The sequence below is a fragment of the Parambassis ranga genome, chromosome 5 (genome assembly GCF_900634625.1).
Source record: "Parambassis ranga chromosome 5, fParRan2.1, whole genome shotgun sequence".
NCBI classification, from domain to species: Eukaryota; Metazoa; Chordata; class Actinopteri; family Ambassidae; genus Parambassis; species Parambassis ranga.
The window spans coordinates 23,100,880-23,114,068 of NC_041026.1; the positions used below are offsets into that span (position 1 = coordinate 23,100,880).

Consider the following 13,189-nt stretch of genomic DNA (forward strand, 5'->3'; position numbering starts at 1 on the left):
AACATCATAACTGTCTCACAATGGCCAGAAACACACTCAGTGCCCACCAAGTAAATGACATCACACTGGAACCACAATTTACTATGCAATATATCACATCTATGAGAAATGTAGTAAAGATGGAAAGAAGGTTGTAAAATTATACGCTTGTTCATTATACCCAAGGTTTCACTTTATATTTTGGTGCTTAATGTGTGCATAGAAATGACAGGCAACATACTGTCACATTATTATTTTACGGCTGTAAATATGTCAGATGTTTATAAGTAAAGTGTTTGTCACATTGCAGTATGAAAAATCCACTTTCACATATGTCTGACACTGGAATAGATTCTGAGGTTTCCAGTGTTTCTGCAGTAGTTTACTAGTAGATACTAGCACCCTGATTATTATGTAATTCCTGTGCTTTTAATGTGCTGTAAAAGAGTAACATGATGCAATTTTCTTCCCTGGCATTCCATCATCTCTCCCCTGCTTGCTCTCTCTCCCCCCTTATCCTTCACTCCCCTACTGAGGACGGCAGCCAATTGAATCTCTGCAGGGTCCCTCCCCTGTTCTGATAAATAGTACTGAGGACCAGGGAGGGTCCATCTGCCTGACTCTCCTTCCTCAGCAGAGTCTCTCCTCTCTCACCACCTCAGTGCTACAGAGCCCCTTTGCGACCATGTCTGTCAGAGCTGTGAAGACCACCACCCTCTCCACTGTGTCGTCCTCCTCCAGGGGGCCAACCCAGGGCTTTAGCAGCCGCTCCTTTTCTGGCTATGGAGGTCGTGGTGTGGGGGGTGGCAGGCAGAGCTATGCTGTGCGCAGCTCCTATGGAGGAGTGGGCAGCAGTGGCGCTGCTGTAGGAGCCGGGGGGTATAAGATGGTCGGTGGGTTTGTTGCTGGGGGATCTGGACAAAGAGGAGGGGGAGTAGAGTTTGGTTATGTAGGCTTTGGTGGAGGTTTGGGAGGTGGCATGGCCAATGAAGTGATGACCCCCATCACAGCTGTGACTGTGAACAAGAGCCTGCTGGCTCCCTTGAACCTAGAGATCGACCCTACCATCCAGGCCATCCGCACTCAGGAGAAGGAGCAGATCAAGACCCTGAACAACCGCTTTGCTACCTTCATTGACAAGGTCAGTCTATGCATTTTCACACCTAAATCAACTGTCAGACTACAATAAGCAAATCTTTTCCCTGGTTCATGCAAACAATAAATTAGCCTTGAAAACCATCAAAATTAGATAATTCAAGATGATATATAAAAGTGTCATTGTCTGTGCAGAATATTTTTAATTGAGATTTCAAGTGCAAGGCAGCACTTAGGAGCTGCAAAAACACATATAATCACTCTTATAACTTTGGTTGTAGGTATGTTAACAAGACTCTTGGGATAAAACTAAATTTTGCACAGTAAAGAAAAAATATCACAGTAACCACAGAGCCAAAATCCATTTTATTGCACAATGCAGATTATTCAGGAGACAAAACTGTATGAAACAAGCTGCACAGTAAATCTGTGGGTGATACTGTCTGTTTTGTTCTGTGGCTTGGCCTCCTCAAATGTTGTCCCTCTCAGGTGAGATCATAGAGCTCAGATAAGTGGATCAGGCTGGATACACAGTGCAGGCAGGGCTGGGATGAAGATCAGAGCAGTTTGGCTTGAAGCAGTGCGTCCACCATGTCAGCAATATCCTGCTAAAATGAGTAAACCTAGTGTCTGCAGCATCTTGCTTTGGAATCATTCTTGCAAAGTCACATACATATTTCTATATAGGCTTATTTTTTTCAAAGTTTGAAACATTTACAGCCGGCACAAGGAAAACGAATAGGAATAGTGGTGGGACAAAGCTTGTTAAATACTAAGTGGAGTATCAGAAAGAATCTGAACAAATGTCCATTTTATGAGGCTGTTTAAAAGTCAACAAAGCCATCTTTATGGCAGTAAATTACGCAGCTTTAAGCTTGCATTGTTTTCTAGCAGAGAAAGATCAGATCTGTCACTGGAACTTCAAAAATGGGTTCTATTGTTAAAGGACTGATGTGGGATAGAAGTTAACTTGTAAATCAATCACACTGAAACTAAGGCCTCAGACTGTAAAACAAAGCTACCTCTCCCACTCCTCTACATACCATTCTGATATGGCACACGCACACACACACACAGACATGTGTGTCTCTCTTGTAATGTTTGCTGAGCAGTAAGTAGCAGGACTCCACCCAGGGTCCAGACACTGAATAGAAAAGTTGTAAAGGGGTGAAGTGTGTCACGGTTGGGAAACAGTGCCACATTGTGTTGAAATATGGCACTGTGGCGAATAATGGATGTGACATTCTGAGGTTATCTGAGGTGAAAGAACCATGTCAATTAGTCATCTTCCTTCCTTCACAGGATGTGCTGTTTTGTTGTTGACAAAGACATGTATGCTTTACATTCATTCTTCTCTTCCACCACAAATAAGAGTGACAGGCCTCCCCATACATTATTGTTATCATTAATCAACTCTCATGGCTACAGGTACGCTTCTTGGAGCAACAGAACAAAATGCTTGAGACTAAGTGGAAACTTCTGCAGGAACAGACTCCCTCTCACTCCAACATTGACACCATGTTTGAAGCCTACATTGCCAACCTGCGGCGGCAGCTGGACAACTTAGGCCATGAAAAGTCAAAACTGGAATCAGACCTGCATCACATGGCGGGTCTGGTAGAAGACTTTAAGACCAAGTGAGTGGAGCTGAGGATTTTAAATGTGATCTCATAAAAACCCCACTGTACCTGCCAGTGGTGCCATTTTGTGGTACAGTCTGGCTTTTAATAAAGTCACACACTTCAGGTTGTAGTTGGGAACAATGGATAAACAATAATGGGAGAAAATACATGACATCTTTAAACTCTCTTTTAAAGGTATGAAGATGAGATCAACAAGCGCAATGAGTTTGAGAACAACTTTGTCCTTATAAAGAAGGTTTGTGCAACATTTATAGCTTAAATTTAAACTATTATTAGATTCAATGCACAATTAGACACACATCGACCTGTTTAGGTGTGTTGTAATGTTCTTTTCCATTGAAGGACACGGATGCTGCCTACATGTTAAAGGTGGACCTGGAGGCCAAAGTGGATGCGCTCACTGATGAGATTGATTTTCTGAGGCAGATCTATGATGCAGTAATAACTTTATTTCTACTTTTCAGTTCTACACTGTTAGATCATGTTGATACATTAAGTTCAACAAGGTAATCTTCTGCTATTATCCTAGGAAATCAATGAGCTGCAGTACCAGATTAAGGACACATCTGTTGTGGTGGAGATGGACAACAGCCGTAACCTCGACATGGACGCTATCATTGCTGAAGTGCGTGCCCAGTATGAAGACATCGCCAACAAGAGCAGAGCAGAGGCTGAGTCATGGTACCAGAACAAGGTAACATTGCCATACATGTGAATCTAGTGATTGCACTTCCCTGTATCTACAGGGTTTTAAGCATCGTTGTGAGTGGTCTCTGTTTGCACCAGTATGCAGAGATGCAGCAGTCAGCAGGTAGATATGGAGATGACCTGAAGTCCACCAAGGCTGAGATCGCTGACATGAACCGCAGGATAATGAGGCTCCAGTCTGAAATTGACATGGTTAAAGCACAGGTGGGAATTAAAGGATTTAATTACACGACCCCTTTTTGACATTCTGTAGTGATTCAGGAGTCTGTGTTCCTTCCATTAGTCAATTGTTCTGCTTGTCTTCCTCTACTCTTAGAGAAACAGTTTGGAAGCTCAGATCGCTGAGGCTGAGGAGCGTGGTGAGCTGGCAGTGAAAGATGCCAAACTCCGCATCAGAGACCTGGAGGAGGCTCTACAGAGAGCCAAGCAGGATATGGCCCTGCAGGTTCGCCAGTACCAGGAACTGATGAATGTTAAGCTGGCTCTAGACATTGAGATTGCTACTTACAGGAAGCTGCTTGAAGGGGAGGAGGACAGGTAAAGTGTTGCTGTGGGAGCAGAGCTAGTGCCTCCCCATGGCTGTGATGATAACTACATCCTATACACCAACAATATTACCTGGATGCAGCTCATGTTGTTTGAATGTTCTTCTGTGTTTATACAGGTTAGCAACTGGAATCAAAACCAGTGTGTCTAAGCAGACGTGTAAGTGTTTTTTATTTGTATGAATATTTACAGTCTTTGTACTAAAGTAGGCTATATAAAAAAAGTGCTAATTTCTCCATTATTAGAGAGCTGGTTTTGAGGATGACATAACAAAACAAAGTCAGGCTTAATTTCAACACAGATTTTGAAAACTCAGTGAGAGTCAGCCAGATTTTGAATGTAAACACACGCCCCTTTCTCTCGAGTTCACCCTGAAGCCACGCCTCCCAATCAGTCTGTGACTTAGGCCATCATGCACGTACCTCTCTGGTGCACACAGAGCAGGAAGAGAGCAGCCAACCAGCCAATACTCCACGCAGGGGCGCCTCGCAGGATTGGCTGATGTTTTTAGCATTTTATAGCTTCCACAGATGATTAATATTCTTCGTTTTAAAGCGAAACTGCCGAACTAATCAGTTGCTATCGGATTGTAAAGAGAAGTGACAGTAATTTATCAAAAAGTGCATCAGAATGAAATCTCCTACCCTACCTTTAAGGAAAACAAAATATTTTGATTTTGTCCATAAGAGTATTCCTTTCAATCAGACTAGTGTTTTTTGTGTTTTTACCTTTACATGTTTCGACTGCTTCCTGCAGTCTTCCTCAGAAGTCACGTGATGTTACCGGTGACGTGTCTGCCAGCTGATTTTATGCACACCTGGAACACTGTCCTGAGGAGACCAGACTGCTGTCCCAAACCTGGGACACAGTGTGAAGAAGCCGGACTACAGGTGGCGCTGTTCCCCTACTACCTAGAGTAGTGGGAGAATGGCGCCACAACCTGCATAAAATCAGCTGGCAGACACGTCACCGGTAACATCACGTGACTTCTGAGGAAGACTGCAGGAAGCAGTCGAAACATGTAAAGGTAAAAACACAAAAAACACTGGTCTGATTGAAAGGAATACTCTTATAGTTAAAAAGGTGAAGACCAAATGAACCTCGAAATATTTTGATTTTGTGTTGACTACATATTACACTTCATTAAATGTGTTGATGTGACAAGTCTTGGTATGTGACTATAGTGATATCAACATAGGTAAAGTCCATGACCTCGGTCTATGACTTGGACTTGTTTCACTCTCTCCTTTTCTGAATGTGTAGCTCATAACTACAGTGCCTATGGCCTGGAGAGCTCCCGCACGCCATCCTACATCAGCTGCACCTTTGATGGATTCAAGGCTAGCAGCGGTCCTGTCTCCGCCATCGAGCAGGCATCAGTGAAGAGTACTACAGTCACTAAAACTGAAACTGTGGTGGTCAAGACTGAGGAGAAGAAGGAGGAGGAGCCACAGCAGCAGGTAGCTGAGGAGCCAGCCGCTTTGGAGCAGAAGGAGCAGGAACAGGAGCAGGCACAGGAGCAGGAACAGGAGAAGGCGCAGGAGCAGGAGCAGGAGAAGGAGAAGGAGCAGGTGGTGGCTGAAGCCGTTGCTGAAGAGTGATGTTTTCATGATCAATGATTTGGATCTTGAAAATGTAGAAAAAATACCCAGTGTCTGTCCACTCATCCGGCTCCAACCAGTTTAGATTTATAATAATGTAGTTTCTTTACAGTAAACAGCTGTCAGTCACTGGATTCACTGCAACCTATGAGTTCATCCAGCAGGTGGCACTGTCACATGTGTTTTCTCCTGCTGCTTGTCTTTCTTTGACCAACACAAAGCATTGCTGACACACAGTCGTTTGCAACAGAATAAACTCTTACCACAGTGAATTACCTTTGTTAAACCTGTTGTACTTAAACAGTAAATGTGATGAAAGCAAACCCAAACGTCTTCCTGACATCTACCTGTTGGTGCGCTGCTTTTGGGGTCCTGTTTACACATCAATAAATCTTCTTCAAATTGAAACAACATCTATGGTATTTTGTTATATTTGGAGGTGAGACATGGGGAACACACACACACACACACACACACACTAGGTAATTGTAGAAAAACATGACAATCAGTCAAAGGGTGAATGACACTGGCTTATCAACCTGAGGGGACCTCCTGTAGTTATTATGAAATGTTAACATGCACAAACAAGTTCTGTCCTAACAGAGTTCCACAAAGAGTTCTTCAATGGAAGAGGTGACAATAATAACCACAACCCTTTCTCCAAAATAAATAACAAGTCCCAGCCTGTCCTCCACTAATTCAGAACGTTCTATTTGACAAAATAAACAAAAGTGGAGATCACACATTTCTGTAAAACATCAGTAAATGTTTTTTCCCACATAACACATGCAATCCATTTATTCTAAAAGTATGTATTTAAGGTTCATGCAAATCCAGTATTCAACATACAATTCAAGTGTTGGTTTGAGTAACACTGCATGGTGATTAAAAGCTTGAGTGGGATGTATCTGAGAAAAAAGGTTTCTCTCTTACAGTAAATGATTACTTAAGAGGCCTTTCGAGCCCCTTCAGGAACAGGTTTGAACGTGTATTATGGGTGGTGGCGCCCCACCCAAGGCCATACAGTCTCACTTGAATCACTTGAATATGAGGACAGAAAACATCACACATACCACAATCCCACCCTGTTCATTACTGTTCATACTGCAAACATGCACAGATTGATATTCATGCCTATATGTGAAATATAAAAACTATAAACATGAACATAGAGTGCAACATTAACTACAACAGTAACTTAACAATAAATCTGCTGTTTGCTGTATACAGTTGTGTATAAATGTGTGAAAAGTCTCAATTCAAATAGAGTATATATTGCAAATTATTAATGAGAATCCATCTTGGATTCTTGGGTCAGCAGGTTATCTAGTGGTGCTAAAATGTGCTAAGCTAGGCTAGCTAACTTCAGACATGTGTAGCCTACCAGAGGAGTAGTATCTCATTTAACTTTATGCTAACAGTAAATACAATCTAGTTTATTGGTCTTTACTTGTCTATTTGATGGGAAGATGGGCTGTCATGATTCTACAGAAGCAAGCACTGTTTGTAGAGCAGGACCTTCACAGTTAGGAGGTTATTCAGGCAGCTGTCTCAAACTTTACCACTAGATGTCATTAAGTCATACAGACTTTAAATTTGCAATAAGTCATACTGGCAACATCCACTTTATTGGGCACAGGGCTGGTGCCTTCCCCTTTTATTGGATAGGATAGGATAATAGGCTATTGGTACACTCTGGACAGGTGATCAGCCTACCATAAGACTAATACTGTCATGATTTCTTGTTCAGTTGGATTTGTTTTCATTTGAATCCTTGGTTTTCTTGTTGGGTTCCTAGTAATTATGTGTGTTTTACTTCCTTTTGTGTTTCCCTTCTTGTTATTTGCCTGTTGAATTTGTTTTTGAGAAGAGTGAACTGAGCCCTGTAATGTGGTGGTGACCTGTTCAGGGTGTACCCACCTCTCGGTTGGATGGATGATAGAACTGATTGACCTGCACAGGAATGTGCTCTGACTGCCTCCGCTACAGAGTCACCCTGCTGTACCCAGGCACATCTACAGCACACTGCAAACAACAGCAGCTCTCCCAATCAGTCTGCTGATGACAGTAAATATGAACCAGCTGCTGAATGTAAGATCTCAGTTTATTGATTATAATCGCACTGAATTAATTAATATTTAAACAAGTCATTCACAAACAGCTGTGTGATCTGGTCTTATAGGAAACATCTGGGAATGACATTGTCAGTACTCTGTGACACTCACGAAGATCTGCAGGCTATTCCATGTCTCTGACAGGGAGGATGGACCATGCCACAGGCTAGCGTGTCAAACTGACTGACTGGCACCTATCCTCATTTTTTACTGTGGCTCCAATTCAGATCAACACCTGTTAATCAAACCGTTGTCAATATGCAATCACATAAATTAAAACTGAAAAAACTACATTACTGATGTGACTGCACCAAACGCATACCATGACATTCTTTACTCAAAGCACACTGTGTTGTTGCAGGTACCAGTGTTTATTATGTTATGTAATCTATACAACGTGCCTCTTTCTACTACAGTAAACCAGAAATTCCTGTACAGTAGACATGTTCACACCTGAAAGAACTAAAAAAGCAGCCTGTCATTTTCATCTAACTGCCTGCGGGCAAATATAGTTAAACTGCACTTAATTATCTTATTATTATAATAAGGGGTATTATCTTAGAGGTTCTTTGTTCTTTCTTTGTTTGTTTGTTTCCTAAAATTCAATAAAATGATACATCTGGCTTGCATGTGAACGTTACCGGTATGTTACAGAGCACAGACACACAGTGCTCTGAAACATGAGCATATTATGAGCTCCTCCAAGTGAAACTTTTGTCTCATGACACAATCATTGGCATTACTATATAGGTTACCTTAATCCCACTTTTGTGCACAACATTCACAAGTTGCAATTGATCACCTTGTAACAAACGCCTGCAGAGAAACATGACGACTTCCTTGATGTCTCTCCAGGATTTTATGATTCAGTCATGTAAACTGTCAGATTTAATAGTTTCAGAGCACTTAAACTACACCAGCGGCAACACACTTAACCCTGCATCATTCTGTCTGTACAGGACTTGACTGTAAGTCCAAACAGACTTTTTATTCCTTAAAAAAAATCACCTGTTACTTAGCACCTGTGCAACAGGTCTAAATTCCTCTGCAAGCTTAGGGGTGGAGGCCACTGACAGATGAAGGTTTAAAATCTGTAAAAAGGAAACTACATTTTTGGATGCCAAGCAAAGGTGTTCCTTGTTTCTTCTGTTGCAGCCAAAACACTCAACAACAACAGCCATTGCTTTCTGAAAAAGCTGCAGGGTTTTTAGGTCATACCTCGGCACAATTGTAGTATAGTCAAAATTAAATTAAAAGGGCCAACTTAACTGAAATGGCTTGTTTTACACTCAGATCAGATCAACAGACTAAAGTAACATGAGTTATAATGAAAAGGAATGGCCTAGCTGGGGCAGGTGTTTGTCATGCTATATTTTCTAAGTTATCATGAGTTGGAGATGCACATCCTGGTTTGATAGCATTTGTCTTTTGCTTATTATCAATACTTAGATCACAGTTTTAGATTACAGTCTCTGAGTCTTTGCATGCATTTAGTTCAGTTGTATTTTTGTGCATTTATTGCCATATGGAGAAGATGCAATTGCTTATCCTTTGCATGTTTTCTTTTTCTTATGTTACAGCATATCAATTAAAAGCTGTAATACTAACAGAGCTATAGTATTGATTTGCATGGGCAGGTGTGTCTAATGAACTGCTGAAAATGACCTTAAACAGGCTGCATATTGAAATGCAGAGGCTCAGAGAGAGCAGTGAGAAATTTGCATTCAGTTACTTAGTCACACCTTAACTGCACCTGCCTCAATCATTCTAAGCATTCTTATATTTTTTATAACCTGTCAAAGGCTGGTTTAAGTATGCATGCTGCTCATCTGTCACTTTCAACTGGCACTGATAGACAAGTTAAGTCTCTGCAGATTATCTAAGCTATGATCTGACAGAGGTAAGCTGCCCTGCCTGGAGGGCAGCCTCAGGTCAAAGCTGGGTGTGTAGTTCCAGATGCATTAGATATCCAGTAGATGCTTCAGACTTTACTTGTGATAACAGCATCTGCATAACCCAGATTGATCTAATCAAACAATTAGTCAAAAACAAAAGATCAATTGTTATTTTTCATTATACCAAAAAATTAAAAATAAATCCTGCATTGTCTTCACTTGTTAGGGGTCACTGAGGTGTAGTGCTCTTCTGAGAACTTAATCGGTGATATCCAGTTCTGATAGACGTGTTTTTGGGTGTACACCTGTGTGTGCTATTCACATGTAACATTCCCTTTAAACAAGGCACGGGTGTGTCACACTGAATTCTCCTGATCTTGATTAAATCTGTGACAGTAGAAGTTTAAAAATATTTCCTGGTGAGCTTGTTACGCTAGAGAAAAGGCAAGTGACACAACTCATGGTGGCCTCTTTTTCTGATAACAAGAATAAGCCATAATACAATACATTTGAAACATGTATATTATGTCTTATTGTTTTTTTTGGCAAAGAGAGAATCACCTCAAGTGGACACTTGCAGGGTTTGTTATATATGACAGTATCACTTAAATTAAGACCAACTTCAAGTTTCAAACAAACAAACAAACATTATGTGACTTGTCTGTCTACCACTTGCCAACATTTATTTTCTGAATACAGATGATTAAATTAACAGATATTGCATACATGCATGCATATACGCCTTTCTGTGCTTAATTGGAATGCACCTCCTGCTGGCAGCTTTATGCTGGCTCATTTTGCCTCTAAAGATCCACCCGCACCCCACTGCACAAGACCACATCCTGGTGAGGAGATATACATTTAAACTGCTTAGAGCAACTCTGATTAGGTGTTTCCAGTGGAAGCTGCAGTGACCTTTGGGTTCTAGTCTGCATATTGTAGATAATGTAACAATGTGAATAAAGTTTCACAAACATACAAAATCTGTGTAGTGGTTATTTCTTGTGAAATCTTGGGGTTTCAGTAAAACACCTTCTCGGGTATGACCTAGGGTATGATCAGTAATGTCCTCAATAACAGTTTTGCTCGTCCAGCTTTATTAAACAATATTCGAACATGCATTGTTTGATTTTAAGTGGATTGAGGCCATGAGTCCAGTGCTCTGGTGCTGATAAGCCACAAGAGCACAGCATCCTGTTGGCACAGTGCGGTTTATGAGCAAGTTAATGATTTCCTACTATCATGAGTGGTGTTTTGGAGGTGTTATGCTTTAAGGGTGGGGTGGTTTGATGACAATCCTCACTACTTCCTTCTCCTGTTCAAACATGCAAGTATACATATAGTATATGTGCCAAGAAGTTAGTTTTATTAGGTGCTACAGTTTTCTATTGTTTCACCCTTTGTTTTTTTCTGTAACACCAGATTCAACTTTCCATCTTCTGCTTCCTCTCCTGTTTTCACTTTTCCATGTTACACACACACTCACACACACACACTGTAGGTGTGTGTAGGTTGTTGCTAGGCTTTACAGCAACAATAACAGATGCCTACACATCAGTCAAGGTGAATTATGGGAAAAGAATTCTGTGTGTTTCGTAACAGTAGACGTGTGTTTTGCTATGCACTCCTGCAGTGTAATACTGCAGCATAATAAAACACGCCTGCTGGATTGTGAAAATCTAAAAATAATAGTCAGTGCACATTCAATGCTCACAAGACAATCTAAAATATACATGCTTAGAAATCTGCGACACTGATTCCAACATGTTGAGTGATTACAGTTTTTTCTGATTGCTTAAGCACATTTCTGTAACTATTGGCTATTTGTGCAAAACTCTACACACAAATAAAAAAACCTTACACCAAATCAGCAAAACATTGTAGATCTCTTGCAAAAGCCAATACATCTTGCTTAACTCTTCAAACCTTTGTAAAAATGGTATTTTTGTACCACACAGTTAACACAAACCATCATATTACTAAGCACACAATGTGCCAACTACACACTGATGGTATTAACTGAAAACACATCTGGCTTTTGCTTTCTCTGTGCACAAGGTCTGTCCATGTGAGGTCAAACTTTTGTCATAAATAGTTCTATAAACACACAGGGATTCAAATTTCAAGTATGAATGTTTATTCACACACATCAAAACAAACACAAGAAAACATACAATTTCACTGAAAGAGAGAGAGAGAGAGAAAATCAGTCTCATTGTCTCTCTGGGTCCGGCCACAGAATTTCATCGTCTCATGCAATGTCTTCTAGTCCAAGTCACCGGGGAACATGTCTCCTGGAGTGCCGTATCCAGGCCTGACATGATGCCTGGTCCATATCCTCGCATGCCTCCTTCCAGATGCTGGATGTCTAGTAATTCTGTGGAGTAACAGTTTCAGTTTTACATGTACAGTATTGTTGTTTTTCTCATTAGAGTATGGTACACCTACAAAACATAGTGTGAGGGAACTGTACTAACCCATTCTCATCAATATGTCCTTATGATGCTTGCTACAGTGTAGCGGCTCAGGCTGAACCCGTTGGCAGCTTCCCACAGGGTCATTCCATGGTTGATCACATGATCCACTATTGTAGCTATTCTATTTCTTCTTACTCTTCCTCCTTCCTCTTCACCTCCTCGTCCTCTTCCTCTAAATTCACCTCCTAGTCTTCGTCCTCCTCCTCTTCCTCCTGCTTCCTCATGTCCTCATCCTCCTCTAATTCTCACTCTTCTCAGTCTTCTTCTCCCTCCATTGTTCTCCACACTGAAGCTTACCTGTGGCTTATTCACAGAGCTCATGCTGATTGCAAAGTGAACTAATGATGTAAAACAGTTCTCACATGTGACAGTGTAGCCAGACAGTTGGCAAAATAGTGTAAATACCAGCCATAAATGTGTGTAGTTTTACTAGGAGTGTGTTGATCATTTGGAAGTTGTGTGTTAAGCAGTGAGTTGTGTTTACAGTTCAGCAAAAAGAGTGCTGTGCAGTGGATTATATTTATACAATTGCAAATTGTGTGTTACAAAAGTGCAAACTGAGTGTAAAGCAGTTTTTTTGCTTTTAGTTTTGCAAACTCAGTGAGTGATTTTGCTATAACTATTAATAGTTTTAGAAATTGTGCTATAAGAATCATTGTTAGTGTTTAAGCAATCAGAAAAAACTGTAATAATGGTGTGACTGAACGGGAGACCCAGCATCAAACAGGTTTCTCTCTTTCTGTCCTCTCTCTGTCTCTCTGTCTCTCTGTCTGTCTCTCTCTATAGGAGCCTTTAAAAGGACGGGCCACTGATGAGCCACACCTATGGTTTGATCTAACTGCAAGTGTACATTGAGTTAAGGAGTATTTAGCAGTAAATTCTGACTTTTTCTATTGAAAGCAGTGACTGATGAGTAGAGTGAGATTGGTGAATGACCTCTACAGCATGCAGTACTGAGTCAGTGTGAGGGCAGTGATAGTGGTGAAACTCTGAGTGATAGAGTGGGTGGTGTCCAAGGAATGTGTTTACTGCCAGCGGAACAGACCTGCTTAGACACGTTTGCTTGTGTGACCATCTAGCACTATGTCCTATGTATGGTCAAAAAAGGTAAAAATGGTAAAAATAAGTATT

General features: G+C 41.0%; 1 protein-coding gene across 1 annotated transcript; it reads left to right on the forward strand.

Moving 5' to 3' along the window:
- The first annotated feature begins 586 nt into the window (after positions 1–586).
- Positions 587–5,980, forward strand: LOC114436293 (keratin, type II cytoskeletal 8-like). Its single transcript, XM_028406487.1, has 9 exons — positions 587–1,120; positions 2,503–2,711; positions 2,892–2,952; positions 3,060–3,155; positions 3,247–3,411; positions 3,504–3,629; positions 3,742–3,962; positions 4,090–4,130; positions 5,235–5,980. The coding sequence occupies exons 1-9, from the start codon at positions 665–667 to the stop codon at positions 5,570–5,572; spliced, it is 1,713 nt and encodes a 570-aa protein (XP_028262288.1). The 5' UTR covers positions 587–664; the 3' UTR covers positions 5,573–5,980.
- Positions 5,981–13,189: the final 7,209 nt, after the last annotated feature.